Source organism: Ammospiza caudacuta, chromosome 5 (genome assembly GCF_027887145.1).
Source record: "Ammospiza caudacuta isolate bAmmCau1 chromosome 5, bAmmCau1.pri, whole genome shotgun sequence".
NCBI classification, from domain to species: Eukaryota; Metazoa; Chordata; class Aves; order Passeriformes; family Passerellidae; genus Ammospiza; species Ammospiza caudacuta.
This window is the reverse complement of record NC_080597.1, coordinates 64,092,558-64,108,836: the sequence shown is the minus strand read 5'-3', so window position 1 is coordinate 64,108,836 and position 16,279 is coordinate 64,092,558. Positions and strand designations below refer to the sequence as shown.

The 16,279-nt window shown below is 40.7% G+C and overlaps 1 protein-coding gene across 1 annotated transcript in view; it reads left to right on the top strand.

Annotated features, from left to right (window-relative positions):
- The first annotated feature begins 1,839 nt into the window (after positions 1-1,839).
- Positions 1,840-16,279, top strand: part of PIK3CG (phosphatidylinositol-4,5-bisphosphate 3-kinase catalytic subunit gamma) — a 33,127-nt gene continuing 18,687 nt past the window's right edge. Inside the window, exons 1-4 of the mRNA XM_058805222.1 lie at positions 1,840-1,974; positions 7,764-9,779; positions 13,848-13,913; positions 14,019-14,244. Of these exons, the coding sequence (XP_058661205.1) occupies positions 7,776-9,779; positions 13,848-13,913; positions 14,019-14,244 (2,296 nt within the window). The 5' untranslated portion in view covers positions 1,840-1,974; positions 7,764-7,775. The remainder of the gene's footprint in view (positions 1,975-7,763; positions 9,780-13,847; positions 13,914-14,018; positions 14,245-16,279) is intronic.

Sequence of the window (16,279 nt, the reverse complement as noted above, 5' to 3'; positions counted from 1 at the left end):
TGAAATCAACACCAAACGTGTCATTTGCTCTGGCTGTAAATTATCCCCTCTATAATTGTCTTTTGACAAATGACAGTTTTTTATTCAGCTGCTCAAATCTCCATATGTTTGTGCATCCCCAAATAAAGTCCACGGATTTTAACGGGATTAGTCGCCAAACTGGCTACACTTGTGTTCCTGGAGTGATCCATCTGGGGATCCAGCCAAAAACAGCAAAAAAAGACTTCCTATTTTGATAAGGGTTTTAAATGTCTTTTAAAGCATTCAGTAATGCTGTGCAAAGCTGAACTGCTTCGACAGATATTACCCATTGTACCAGGCAAAAGCAAGCATGAAGTGGGTCTGCACTGTGTTTCCCCTATGCTGCACACACATCACATGGAAGTTGTTGGAGGTTTTTACTTTGCTTTCACGTAAAAGGGAACTTGAGGCCAGTACAGTTATTATGATTCCTTACAGACACAGCTCATTGTAATGTATATTCATTTTGAAACAGAGGTTTCTCTTTTCTGCTTCAGGCTGGTACAATTCTTACCACCACGCAAATGATTTTTTCAGTCAAAAGAATCCATCCATGCTATAACAACAATTATCCAACTTTTTATAATAGCATCTGTACATGTAACATAGTCATTATTTCCTTCTGGTATTGTCTTTCTATGGAAGTTAAGAATATGTATCTAGAAAAATCACAATAATTTTTAAAGTCTTTGTGGCAACTTATGGTCTTGTAGAGTGTTCTCTGAAGATGTAACCTTATGCCAGCATAGCTTTCAGAGCAAGTGTGTGTGCTCTGTGCCATACAGAGCTCACCTGTGAATCTCATTGAAAGAGCTGGGTCAAAAAAATGTCTCAACATAATCATGGAAAGAGTTTTACTGTTCACTCTGAAGAAGAGCTGTGGAGACAGAAACACTCAGCTCCATTCAGAGCCAAACAGACAGCAGCCTGAATGGGGAAAGAGTGGTGAGGGGGAGTTGTTTGTTTGTTTGAATTCAATGTGAATAGTTATGCCTGAGCTGCAGTTGGAGTCTGGCACCGTAAGGCTGATGAATTAATCCTCCTGCTGTAGGCAGCCTTAGCAAAGCCTTGCTGCTGTGGGCAGCCTTGGCAAAGCCTTGGCTGGAATACTGCTATGTCCAGTTTTGAGTGGTGCTTTCCAAAAAAATAAAAGTGGCCCAATTGGCAAGAACCCGGAGGCAAGCTACAGGAATCACAGGAGGTCTAAGGAACATGACCTAAAAAGAGAGATCCAGGACTGCCCGTCTGGAGATGGAAAAATAGTAGAAAAACAGTTAATACTGCAGCTGGAGGGAAGGGAGGAAGAAAACGCCCCAACTGAATAAGAGAAATAAGACAAGCAAGATGCTCAGTCTGTAGGACGAGAATTTTAATCATACAGCATGAAAATCTTTGCTAAGCAGAAGACCACCACGCTGGAGTAGGTTGCCATCTCCAGGGGTTTTCAAGGGCACTTCAGACAAACTAACTTGTCCCTGCCCTGAGGTGGGGGCTGAAGGAGCTGTCAGGGCTAGCCGGGCAGCCGGGGGTCGCTGCAGGAGTGCCATGGGCAAGCCGGCCGTGGGGCCCTAGGCAAGGAGCACCTCAGGAGGCTGCGCCCAGGGAGGTTTCGCTGCCGGAGCTGACACCGGGACACGTCCTGCGTGCCTTGTGCTGACCGAGCCTCACCGCGGCCGCAGCGCTTGCACCCCAGCTGAGGGTCCGTCCGTGCGCGCTCCGGCCGATGTGGCCGGGCCGGGGCCGGGCTCGGGTGCCCGAGGCGGCGGCGGGGCCGGGCGGGGCGGGGAGGCCCCGCTGCCGGTTCCCTTTTTGCCCGGCGTGTGATTGGCGGCGGCTGCAGGGCTGCCTCTGCCGCCGGCTATGGAGCCTCCCTGCCGGCCCCCGGCCCGCGCCGCTTCCTGCTGAGGGAAACACCTGTCCGGAGCCGGGGCCGGAGCCGGGGCCGCCGCTGCGGTGAGTAGCTCCGCACCGGGGGCAGCGGGGGTCGCGGCGGATCCCGCCCCGGGCCGGCGCTGCCCGAGGCCCGGGCTCGCGGGTGGTGCCGCCGCTCCGCTCCCCGCTCCGGCCGCGGGCGGACCCTTCCTTCCCTCCCGCCCCCGCCACAGGGCGCCCCCGGCCCCAGCAGCCCCGGCGGGGCGGGCGCGGTGAGGCGCGGTTCGCCCTCCCGCGGGCGGCGCCGGCCGCCATCTCTGGGCAGGGGCGGTGGGCCGGGGGCGGGAGGGAAGGAGGCAGGGAGGGAGGCGGCCCCGGCCCCGGCCCGCCGCCCCCGCCGCCTCCGCCGCCTCCGCCGCCTCCCGTGTCCCGTGCGCGGAGCCCCTTGGGCAGGGTGTGCTGCTGGCCGGGGCGCCCCGCGGTCCCCGCCGCAGCCGGCACTGCCGAGCCCCCCGCGCTGCCCGGTCCCTCGCGGCCTTGGTCCCGCCTCACGTCATGGCCCGAACAGGAGTTAACGAGTTTGGTGCCAAACCCGCTGAGGAAGCTGTTGGAACGGTGAATGGAACATACGAAGTGGAGGATTTCAGTAGACAGTTCTCTCGAGTTTTGAGATCAGTGAGTCAGCTACGCTACAACACGGCTTTTAAACAATAAGTAACTGTTTCCTCATCCAACAAATTTCTTGTGTCTATCTGATGCATGTAGACCATGAAACCTGTCCACACCACAAGCCCTTGAAATAATAGCTGAGGGCATTCAGGAGTTGCTGGTGTAGATTAGATCACAGAGTTAACAAGCGGTGTTGGAAAACCGAGAACGAGTTGACAGGCACTGTCTAAATAGTGTGTCCTGGCAGGAAAAATAGCAGCGATCTCTGGGTTTTAAAACTCTGCGAAGTGTTCTTCCAAGGTGGATTACTTTGAGATTACTAATACATCTCTTGTGTAACCCCAGTTAACCAGAACTTTGCCGAAATTCTTACCTAAATTTACAGAACTAGCTAGGAGTTATTATTGTAGGAGCCCCAAATGTCTAACTCGTATAGAAACTAAAGGTGGTGAAGGCAGGGCATCCTGAAAATGCTATAATTGCTGTCTGTAATTGCAGTCTGATTGACTCCCCAGCCTCCAAACCAAGCTGTGTCTGCTGGCTCATATACTTTTGTTGAGGAATGTGGCTGCATTACCTGTGAGGTTTACTTGCTAATGGGAACCTGCACTGATTTATTTCCCAATTAGAGCTTGTAGTTGTTAGAGGATCTGACAAAGAAACTGACTCAAGTGGTATTTTATTGTTGTGTTCACACTTGAAATGTTGGCGCTGTATCTTACCTGTGAAGTTCAGCACTGGATCACTGCAGGTGTAGGGAAGATGTACTCCTGTCCAGCAAGTGGAAAATCATCTCCTGCTACACAACAGTGTGGGCAAGCAGATGTTCCAAGCAAAGCTGCTTGGAAAACGTTGAATCTTTTAATAGTAATTTTGGTTTTTAATATTTATCTTTCAAGTGAACTTTGTCTAAAACTGTGAATGTAAGCTTTAGTGTTGTATTTACATAAGCATGCACAAGGTAATTCTAACTCTGGTAGAGAGTGCTTATTTTCTTGAAAGTTAAGTTGTCTGGGAAGGAGTTCACACTAAAGTGAAAAGAATAATTTTGAAATAAGGTTTTTGCATGATGGATTAAAACAGAAGCGGGAGCTAATACAGAATAAGCATGATAGTAACTGGTAGAATTCTAACATAGTCTTAACAGAGCAGTCAAGATTGACAGCTATCCTAATCTTTTTGTAGCCAAATAAGTACTACATCATAATACTACATTGTCTTTTTAAAGTACCTTTCAGCCAGTTTTTTCAAATAATTTAATGACTTTACTCATTAGAGTATCTCCTAATCCTGCTGTGAATCATGTTTCAGTCTCAGTTATGCTTAACTGTACTGGCTCTGTTCCCCTTCTCTTCCATCACTGCCCAACCACTCCTGCAAGTGTTGAGTCAGCTAAAGGAACTAATTCAGCTGAAAATTAACAAATTTTTTGCTGGTTTTGTTATGATCAGGTTGCTGACCTGAGTGATGAGATAGCAACACAATGGAGACAAAGGCAAAACTGGTTGCTTGTCTTAGTTACCCTTTACAGGCCCATCTTTTCCTTCTCCATTGGACCCCATCAGGATTTTTAGACTAGTGTAGGACAGTTCTTGTAATACAGGAATATTCAGGGTTAATGAGGCTCATTAGAATTAGAAATAAAACAGAGTGATTTTTTCCCTTTTTTTGGGGTGTTGTTGGCAGTAGAATTCTTGAAGTATCAATACTGTAGGTAAAGCTTAGGCATGACTAAGGTTTTAGGAACTTGATGTGAAATGCTTTTTCATTATAAATATCAAAGTTTTATTGTTCATGTACATGAGGAAATGTGGTTTTGCCAATGGATTAGCAGGAAATGGATACAATTTGGTGTCACCATAAGAATGGGTCATTGCAGAGACAGCTGAGAGACAGCTGTCGCTCCAAGAACTGCCTTCTGAAGCTGAGGAAAAGGGATCACAGCAGAACTGGAGATAGATATTGGGTTGGAATGGACTAGACACAACAGCTACAGCCAAATGAATGCAGGAGAAAAGACAGCTTTGTATGGGCAAGGCAGCTACAGAAGTGCCACACATTTTTGTGCTGTGTCTGATGCAATTTGTGGGGGGATATCTGAACCCACAGAAGTGTTGCTCTACCTGCCTTTATAAGTGGATGAGAGTGTGAAACAATTGCATTCACTGAGAAATGTACAGGTCTGCTGCATGAGGGAGAGATGCTGCCTTTGCTTGTCTTGAGGGCCTTGATCTATGGAGTAGTGGTAGAAAAGCTGTTTGTATGTATGTTTGAAGAATTAATCCTTAAGTGCATAACTCAAGGAGCAGGCTGGGGACATTTTAAACCACAAGGTTTTCCTAGATCTGCAGAACCCAATGAAGCTGAAATGACTCCATGTTTAGTTAATGGGGCAACACAATGTCTTTTAGAGGTAGGACTCTGCAAAAAATCTGTATAGCCTGTTGGTGTGAAAAAAAACCTTAATGCTAATTTCTTATGTCTAAATGAAGAGAAAAATATGACTACATTGTATTTTAGAATTGAGATGAGAGAGGAGCTCAGTGTGTAGTGCTGAGATGCCACAAAGGCTGTGACTGATGAATGCTGACAGGCTGAATGTGGGTGGAGCATGAGTTTTGGAGGTGTCTTGGCCAAGATGGGTAGATTTCATGTCAGCAACAAAATGTTCAGGGTAACTTCACCACTACCTTAAGAAAATTCAAATACTGGCTTTAAAAGATAGAGGGATCTGGGACAGAGTGTGTTTTCCCCAAACCAACTTTCTGAGAAAAATAACCTCTAAAAAGAGAAGATCTTAGCTGACAAGCAGAGTGATGTTCAGAGAGAGAAGAGCTGTGTCAGTGGTGGAGGGTATTTTCTGCTTTTTAATCTTGGCAGAGTGTTAATCAAGCTTGGCATGTTGGAGGCAGGTAAGATACTGTCAGGATTTTTTGCCAATACAGAAGGAGGGGTTATTTTTCACATTTTTATAAAAATGTGTCTTATAAATAGGAAACATGCATATGTTTAAAAAAAGGCACTTCACTGTTGGTAGACAACCTTCCAGTTGTTTCATTTTTTCCCCCTCCTTTTCAAGACTCCTCATTTTGCATAATATCTACTACTGTAGGATTTGTACTCCTGGTTGCTCTTCAAACGATCAGTATTTCACTGGAAAAGTCAAAAGCAAAAAGGATGAAATTAGAGTTTTCTGTATTTTCTTTCTGTTTTGTACATGTTTTCCATAGTAGTTTTTTTTCTGTGGGGATTATTTTTTTACTAAAAGAACAGCACCTCAGGTTGCAATTAACCACAAGAATTAGGGTTGAAAGTCTTACATTCAGTTCTTCTGAATGTAAATTCACCATTTCTAGTAGATTTCACTGTGTGTTTGTAATCATAAATGAATGAGTTAAAGATATTTGGGGTAAGGCTGCCCAGTAGTTCTGCTACTGAGGTTACCATGCAAGATCCTTGGCATATGCAATCTCTGGGAGATGCTTGTATGGAGACTGGGTTAAAAAGCTCTAGTGAATTTAAGTTGGGAGTACTTAAATGGCTATCACCATGCAAATAAAAATAATGCAACACTGCATATTTAGTTGTCTTTTATCTACAATTTGTATTTAATTCTTTTGGGAGTTAATCTCTTAAAAATATATTTGGTTTAAATATCTTATTTGAATTAATTCAATTTATTGCCCAGATTATTCTTGATTGTCTTTAAAAGGTTCTAAATATATCTTCTATACGTGTGTGTTAAATTTATGTACTGTTGGTGTGTTTTTACTGTTGTAACAGGAAAAGCATTCTGACTTCTTTTAAAATGAGCAATCATATGTATAATCAACTTGGTTAAAACTTCCTTCCTGGTAAGTGCAGCACTTCCTTTGCATCTGGGTATGAGACCGAGCAAGAAAAGCAGAACAGCTTAAACAAAGAAATCTTTTGTGTGAATGATCTTCCTTTAAAAAATAGGAACTACAAAAATTAAACAAATGAATAATCTTCAGCAATTCAGCCTTGGTTTTATAAGCAGGTAATATTTCCTTGTACTTTGTCAATTATAGAGGTGGTGTGTCCGCAGTCGCTGCTTTCTGGAACTCAGAAGAATTTTAGTTAGCATGCTATGTTTGAATTTAATCTTTTCTAATTTTATCTGCTTCTTTTAGTATCTGCTAGGGCATCATTACACTGGCTTTACTTTTCTCCAGCAGTTAAGGATTTTATGTGTAGAAAGTGTTGCTTGGTAAAGAAGTTCAGTATGTTGCTGTAACTTGGCTTGTGCGAGTGCACTCAGTCAGCACTGAACAATTTTCACTTCAATATTAATTCAAACTTCAATAGAGATTAACTGAGAAACAATACTTTTTGTTTACTGGATGCTGATAATGTAGGCTACTCATGTTTAATATTGTTTTACTGGTGTTTTAGGTGTGATTTGATGTATAGGGTAATAAATCAGCATCAGCTTGGGAGATTTTTCTTCTGTAACAAACTAATAGTTCATATTGGCAGTGTGTACTTTGAAAATGGATGGATATTATCAGTCTGGGGAATTGATTTATTTAAAAGAAGCACATCTAAGGACACTCACCTTGAATTTAGATGCACTTTAAATATATCTTCAGAAATAGTCCCTGACTTTTGCATCCTAAGGGCTGTTTTTAAGGTTGAAATCCTGATTCCTCCCCACTAAAAAGAGAGGCAGAGAAAACTGGGAATAAGCTTATGTCTGTCCAGACTGCAAATAAATTGCTTGTTTTGTTACTTTCTGCCATTCCTGGAGCTCAGTGGGACTGCATTCTATTCATATACAGGAGTGTGCCTTTAGATTTCTGTGAAAAGCTACATATGTTCACATCAGCAGCAACAAAACAGATGAGGCAGCAGAAGAATCAGTGCTTGATCAAATAGAAGCAAGAACTAATCAATATGGAGATTGCACATTCGAACTGCTTATCGTCAGTAAAATCTGGGCAGGATGTTTAAAACTTCTTTTTTAATTACTTAATCACTGGAGAGTTGGTTTGGGGTTTTTATTTCTATTTGGTATTGACTTGAATAGGTTACATCTGAAGTGGTTCATGTAAATCAAGTATTTGTGACCAGAAATTAAGGGGAAGTGGAAATATAAAAAATGTATATGAAAAGTTAAAAAGTAAGAGAAAAGATAAATGTAAATGAGAAAGTAATGAAGTAATTGTATGTTTTGCTAGATTTCTTCTGGCATGGAGTTGGGGGATCATGAACAGCCCGTTGTTATGAGAGACGAAAACAAACGAAGGAGAAGAAGAATGAAACCTCATTGTACATCGAGTAGTTTTTCATCCATGGAACTGATACCCATTGAGTTCATTTTACCTACAAGCAATAAACATACAAAAGCACCAGAAATGATGTTACTTGAAATAGCTGGCAACTGTACGGTGGAGCAAATGAAGGCACAGGTTTGGATGCGTGCAATAGAGACGAGTCAAACCACAGACTTCTACCATGCATTCACCCCAGATCAGTTTATTCTGCAGTATCAGAAGAAAGGGCAATGGTATGAAATTTATGATAAACATCAAGTGCTACAGACATTGGACTGCATACTATACTGGAAGGTGTTACAGAAGAAGGTAGGCAAGATCTATGTTGTCCAGAAACAAAAACCATCAGAAGAAGTTCAGGAATTTCAGCGGCAACTCAATGATTTGATTGGTTATGATGTCACTGATGTAAGCAATGTACATGATGATGAACTAGAATTTACCCGGCGCAGATTAGTCACTCCACGAATGATAGAGGTGGCCTGCAGAGATCCTAAATTATATGCAATGCACCCATGGACTACATCTAAGCCACTCCCAGAATATTTATTTAAAAAGATCACTAATAATAATATTTTCATAGTCATACACAGAGGAACGACTAGTCAGAAAATTAAAGTGTCAATAGATGACACTCCAGATATGATTCTCCAGAGCTTTTTCACAAAAATGGCAAAGAAAAAGTCTCTGATGGACATTCCTGAAGATCACAGTGAACTGGATTTTGTTCTCAGGATTTGTGGCAGAGATGAGTATATTACTGGAGAGACACCAATCAAAGATTTTCACTGGATAAGACAGTGCCTTAAAAATGGGGAAGAAATCCACCTTGTCCTCGACAATCCCCCAGACCCAAATGAAGATGAGGTTCAGAAGGAAGAGTGGCCCTTGGTGGATGACTGTACAGGAGTTACAGGATATCATGAACAATTGACAATAGATGGAAAAGATCATGAAAGAGTCTTCACTATCTCCTTGTGGGATTGTAATAGGAAATTTAGAGTGAAAATAATTGGCATTGATATCCCAGTTTTGCCAAGAAATACTGATCTTACTGTGTTTGTAGAGGCTAACATTCAACATGGGCAGCAGCTCCTTTCACAGAGAAGAACTTCGTCAAAGCCCTTTACTGAGGAGGTTCTGTGGAATATTTGGTTGGAGTTTGATATCAAAATCAAGGATTTGCCTAAAGGAGCACTCCTGAATCTTCAGATATACTGTGGCAAAGCACAGGGACCATCTGCAAAGACAAACCTTCAGTCACATGAATCCTCCAACTCTGATGCAAAATACAAAACCCAGCTTCTCTATTATGTAAATCTTTTGTTGATAGATCACCGTTTCTTGCTACGATGTGGGGAGTATGTGCTCCACATGTGGAAAATTCCAGGTAAGGGGGAAGAACAAGGAAGTATAAATGCAGACAAACTCACATCAGCAACTAACCCAGATAAAGAAAACTCAATGGCTATCTCTATTGTGCTGGACAAATACTGTCACCCGATTGCCTTGCCCAAGCACAGGATATCATCAGACCCCCAGGGGGACAGGACCCGAGCTGAAATGCCCAACCAGCTCCGCAAGCAACTTGAAGAGATCATAGCAACTGACCCACTTAATCCACTTTCTCCGGAGGACAAAGAACTGTTGTGGCACTTTAGATATGAGAGCATAAAGCACCCCAAGGCATATCCTAAGCTGCTTAGCTCTGTGAAATGGGGACAACAAGAAATAGTGGCCAAAACATACCAGTTGCTAGCTAAAAAAGAGGCTTGGGATCAGAGCACTTTAGATGTTGGACTCACAATGCAACTTCTAGACTGTAACTTTTCAGATGAAAATGTCCGAGCAATGGCAGTTCAAAAACTGGAAAGTTTAGAAGATGATGATGTTCTTCATTATCTTTTACAGCTTGTGCAGGTAAGGTGTATTTGCATTCCTGAACTCTGCCTTCCAGGAATATATTTGCATTACCCAATAATTTGCATTTCCCATTTTAGTAGGTGTCTTAGTTTTGAAGTCGTTGGTGTTTTGTCAAAGCAATGGTAGTAACCAGATTAATGTAAAATACACTTTCCTACTTTTGCCTTTGTTGATGTTTTTGTGGAACCATTGCCTTGTGTCTTAAAATTTTTATCTTGTGTTTACAGCAGTAAGATTTTCTGGAAATTGTTAATGCCAGCACAGCTATGATGGGAGTAAATCCTAACTGTGCTGTCTGTAATCCTGTTCATATTGGGTTTGAATCACACAGCTCTCAAGAGTTGTTGACTGTTAGTTTATAAAGATAGTTTATAAAGAGTGTAGATAGAAAGAAAGTAAATGTAGATGTTGACATGGGCAAGGCCTGAAGCAAAATCTGGGGTTGGGTTTTAGGTCAAGAACGTCAGTGTAATTACTCACTATGTTGCAGCGACTTCAGTCTTGTGCTGTTAAGGGGAGCAAATTCATCTAGAAACTCCCCCCTCCAAAATTTTGAAAGTAGCTCAGGAGTTGATAGGACTACATAATAAAATTAAGTCCTTCTGGGAACTTGGGTACAAAATTGTGGTTCTAATGGCAAGGGATCGCTGCTGTACAGATTTAAAGCACTTTTTGTGTGCGTCTGCCAGATCAAACATTGGGAAGGCTTGTATCCGTTACATAAAAAGCTTGGTTTGGTTGCTTTTCTCCCAACACGATGCCATCAGTTGGCAGTGTCAAAGTCTCCTCTGGTGTCTGATGGAAGGTGTAACCTTGTGTTCTTCCGGGTAAGCACAGCCTCTGGAGCCAGGTGGGGCTCTGTTTTGCATCGAAAGGCTGGTATCCCTCAGAGCAGGAAATACTTTTTTCAGAGAATCAGAGGACAACATTCAAAATTAAAAAAAAAAAAAAGGAACTACTGCAGCTGGGGAAGCAGCTTTTTATTTCTGCATCTTCAGAGAGAGCTCAGAATCCCAGGAAAATGAAGTTAGTATTTCAGATTTTGCTGCACATTGGTAGTGCTTTAAACAAAGCCTTTCTAGCCTTGTCTTTGCTTGTCTGAAGCTGAGGCAGAATTTATGCACTTCTGCATTAACCGAAGGAGTCGCTGTGGTTACCTCATTGGGCCTCCCACGTCGCTGCTGCTATATATATGCTTGGCTTGTGAGCTTTTGCTGTCTACATGTGGCTCAGCAATTTTATTCACTTTTTTTTGTATCTAAATTAAGAGTTTGGGGTGACGATTGGTTGCTGTCAGAATGCCTGAGAAGATAGGGGAAATATTGGGGTTGTTTCCATTTTTTTTTAATTGTTTGTTTTCAGGAAGTACAAATCTGGTGAGTTTTAAAAAAACTAAACCTTTCTAACAGTTAAAAAAAATATTGTAGCATAAAATCACAGTGCCTTAACTTCAATGTGTCATTTTTAGTAAGAGGTGTTGTAAGAAATAATGAGCTTACCATCCTTAAAAATGAAAAACACGCTACATTCCAACTTTTACCTCTCTGCTGCTTTCCCTGTCTTTATTTCTTTGCTAACTATGGAACATGAGCTGTCAGCATTCTGCAGCTAGGTTTTGGTATGACAGTGTATTTAAAATCTACATTTTTCAGAGAATGGATGTTGGCCATTCCTCAACTCCAGTGGATGCATATCTTCTGCAATTGGTTGTCACCTTTCAAATGCACACCTTTATGAAAGCTCTATGGCTTATTTCACTCTCACATAGGATATTCCCATTCTCTGTAGAGTTAGAAATCAAACATTTTATTTCCCCACATGTTATTTCTAATAGAAGCAGCCACACCATAAATCAACCTATTGAGCTTCTTATAATGTCTGTTCTTCTGTGTACCGTTGATAAACCATGGATAGCATAGTTAAAATGCAACAAAATTCTTTGTAAGATAAACACTGATGCTGTACTGCATGTGTATGGCAGTGAGTACACACAGGTCAGTGCCAGCAGACATTTTTTAATGGCCAGCTTTTATTGTTGCTGTGCAAAAGCTGATATTTGACTTTGTGAAGAAAAAAGGGCTGGACTGTTAAAAATAATTATCTAAAACATCAGCTCAATAAGGATTGTTGTGATGCATTTTTAAATATTGTTTTATGTTGAAATATATTTGCAAGTTCAATAAGGAGGTTTTGTTTTGAAGTAATGGTTGGTTGTTTGGCTGTATTTCAGTCTTAACTTGTTTTTCAAGGTTATGTGAACATTAGGCATAGTATATACCAGAGTGAGGTTTATAATAGGCTTTCTTGGAACTGTAAGAAAATCCCTTTGAATTTGTGTGATAATTATTGCTTTTGGGCACCTTACTGCAGTGAAAATTAATTTTTGTTAAAAACCTTTCATACCTCATAATCTCATACACAAAGTAAAAGGATCTATATATTGTTATATTTGTAAATTCTCCTTGCCTTTCCTAAATAAGATGATGTTGTTTGGGGATATAAAACAGTACTGCAGACAGTCAGAACAGTTCTTGCAGAATTATGATACAGGAGAAGGGCAAGTCTGGTGCTTGCCTTTTTTGTCTGTCTGGTGCTTAGCTTTCTTGCCTGTCTCTTAGCTAGCAGCTAGAAAGAACGTGTCTTTGTGACATTTTCATAAGTTGTTTCATTGGAAATTTGACTTAATTTTTTTTCTTTTGATTAAACCCACAGAATTATTTACATTTCAGAAATCATGTTGATATTTTAAAAATAAAAATGCAACTATGTGCCACAGTATTTGTAAGAGTTTATAAAACTATGATTTGTTTGATGAATTTAGCAGACCTTTGCTGATGGCTTGGTTGCTTCTTTGCAAGCTGCAGACCACAGTGATCTTCTTGAAAGAGCCATTATATTCTGTTGAATAACTGTTGCTGGAGGTTTGCATACTTTGTTGCTTCTGAAAGCTGAGCATGCTACACGCACCCAGCTCTCTGCGCATCCCTTTGTTTTCCCCTAATCTCCCTACAGGCTGCTTCCTGGCACTCTATTTCCAGAACCTGAAGCCATTCACCAACCCCCTCAGTCCATGACAGGGATTTTGTGACTCTGATTCATAGATTGTATGCTTCTTATTTCTCCTTTGTTGCAGTGGGATATAAGTGCATACTTTTTTCCTCCATTAATCTGAATACAAACCTTCTGTAAGCTTGAATTCCGCAAGCAGCATGAACGAAGCAGCTGGAAAAATAAGTTGAAGTGGAGAAGTTCCCTGGTACTACCCAGAATCTGGAAGTGTGATGGTTTTCTGGTAGACCAATTCACTTGGTTATTGGGATAGAGAATAACAAAAAAAAAATTCCAATACTGGCACTTGAAAACAGTTGTTGACTTTCTCCTCCCACCCTCTTTTTTGGCAGTAGCTTGGAAATGTCTGTGGGCTTGGGTGGAGGGGAGCAGCTTTTGAAGGAAAAAAAATACATCTGTTTTCACAGTCAGTCAAAAAAAGTTCTGATGAAGTCTTCCTCTTAATTTACTTCATTATTGTAGGATGTGTATCAGAGCCTTTATTCTGTCATTCATTTATGGAATAAAGGCCAGGTAAGTGCTCTGAAAAGCTGCTCCTGTATCCTGTTTTTTCTGGGGAACCCACCAGTGAATCCTGATGCCCTAGTCTTGAAGTAGTGGATGTTGACCAAAACCAGTATTTTATTATTGAAACATTTTATTTAAGAGCTATTACAAGCACATTATTCCATCTGTCAGTAATCATTTCAAGCATTCTCAGTATCAGTCATACTGCAAGCTGGTTTCTGATCTTGCTGGTTTTTGCCAAGAATGACATTGCTTTGTGCATATGTTCAGGTTGGACTCTCTGGTTAAGGAGTTGTCACATTAATAATAAACCTGAAAAGAGCCTGTTGCAAACAAAATGTGCTTCTTGAATCAGACAGGCAAGCCTCAAAAAGACCTGCTTTGTTACACATTTTCTACTCCTGTAGCAGTTTAGATGTCATTGGTTAAGTGTAAGCAGTGGGATCTTAAGTGTGTTAACAACATTTCTTTTATGTTTGTATCACTCAGGCTGTGAAATTTGAGCCATATCATGACAGCGCACTAGCCAGATTTTTGCTGAAACGTGGTTTGAGAGTAAGTACCAAAAAATATAGCCAACTTATGCTAAAGTTGCTGGCATTATTAAAACCATTTGTCAAGAAATGAATGCTAATGTGTAGTGTTTTTCTTTACCTGTAGAACAAAAGAATTGGTCACTTCTTGTTTTGGTTCTTAAGAAGCGAAATTGCCCAGTCCATGCACTACCAACAGAGGTTTGCAGTCATCCTTGAAGCCTACCTTAGGGGCTGTGGAAAAGCCATGCTGCACGATTTCATGAAGCAGGTTCAAGTAATTGAATTGCTGCATAAAGTCACAATGGAGATTAAATCAGTTTCTGCAGAAAAGTATGATGTTACTTCTCAAGGTATTTGCCAACAGGCGTTTCTTTGTTGTTAATGTTTTTTTCTCTTTGGATGTGAAAAAATAGGCAGCAAATTGTATTGTTCATTTAGAAAATTGGGGATAAGTTGCTGTCAAAGGGCATCATTTTTACTTCCTTTAAAATGTGAGTGTAAGTTAATAATGATTGAACCAGTAATAGATTTGTTTGCTCATTTCACCCCAAAAGGGGAAGAATATCAATGTTTTAGTCACTTGGTATTTTCCCAAGCTTTGGCTTATCTTCTTGAACCTCAAGCCATGCCAACTGGGAAACAGATAAGTTCTTGTACTTTAGCTGAATGCCAGTGCTGAAAAAAGACACAAATATTAACTGGAAATTAAAAGTGACACTTGCCAAGAAATACAGCCTTCCTCTAAACTCTCACTAGAAGATTTCTGGCAGGAAGGTCGGGGAGGAGTCCAGTGCAGCCGCTGCTATGCCATGGAAGTATCTGGTGGATCAGATGTGAATATACAGGGCGTGGCTTTGAGGAGTCCTGTCAGACAGATGTTGTATTGTTATTTCCAGTTCTTGCAAGCACTGCTTTGGAAGCCACAGTAGGGTTATGCAATGCCTCTTTACCTCTGGATTTTGCCTGCCTATCCCCACCACCCCCAGCTTTCTTAAAAGCTTGTTTATCCTCATTGCTGTTACTTGCTTGGTTTTGGGAGTAAGTGCGAGAGGATGCATGACAGTATAACAATTCTAAAAGCTATAGAGAGACCACCTTTTCCTGCATGTTCAGCCTGGTATGCTCCAGGCCAGGAAGTCCTTGGATGGGAAAGCTTTCCCACTGTGGTTATGCAGAAGTGAGTGTGGTGGTGTTTCAAAAGAGATTTTAAGAAAATATGCATTTATTCTTAAATATATAGTGTAAAATCTGTTGTGTTACCACATAGTGTGAGTTAAGATACTTACTGGAGCCCCATGTAAAACACTTTTTCTAAATAACTTCCTAATTTTTGCTTAAAATATTCTATAACCAAAATGTATTTAGTCAGAATTGCATATTTTAGAAAGAAACTATACAACCTTGCAGATGTACATGTCTATAAGAGCAGTGGATTCTATAATACATTAGCTTTGAAGGATATGTGGGCAAAGAAGAAAAGCTTCAAGAGAAAGCAATCATATTAACACCCACCAGGTTCTGAAGTTAAAGAATCCTTGGATGTAATGTACAGCAGAACACTGAAAGATGACTTATATAATTGACATTTTCACTGAATAAGGCTTCCTGAAACTGTGGAGTGTCCTAATAATTCTATATCTAATGTAATTTATTCTCTGAGTATTGAGGACATAATTTTTTCTACAGGCACCCTCTACTTCTATATTTTTAAAAATGTATATCCTAAAATTTATCCTGTAGGTTATTGCTTCTTTTTTGTCCCAACATTTTTAAGCTCATCGTTGTTCATATTTTCAGTCTGAATGTTTTATCCTGTTTCATTTCATTCTGTCATGCAGTCTGATATTATTCTTGTATATATATTTCTCCAATGTTTGTAGATTTTCTGAAAAGAACAAATTCCTTCCTGCTAGGTCCATACTATTCCAGTAGCAAACATGTTGTCAAACTGTTTCTTTCAGTTTTCACTGTAATCTCTTTGCTTATATTTGAAGATAGCAAGTAATAATAAATAAATAAATTCATAAGATGATAGTATTACATCTTGCATGGGATTATCTGATTTCATCACCCTCTGAGCTAGATGATTTGTTTCCCAAGAATGTGTCTATGCAGCTGTTTCATTGCTTAAAATGCACAGCACCTTGTTCTTAAGCCAGATCAACTTGAAAGTGGTTTTAGCAAAGTGCCTTTACTGCGTCTTAAAATCAGCTATTCCTAAACTTTTGTAGCTTCAGTTGGTTTGCTTACAGTTTTTACATTACATTACATTACATTACAATGAGGAGACATACTGAGCTAACAGTAAACTCTAACAGTAAACTGTGAACAATAACTTTCAAAGATAGCTGTCTAGGAAATCTATAGTTACATTATAGAAAGCTG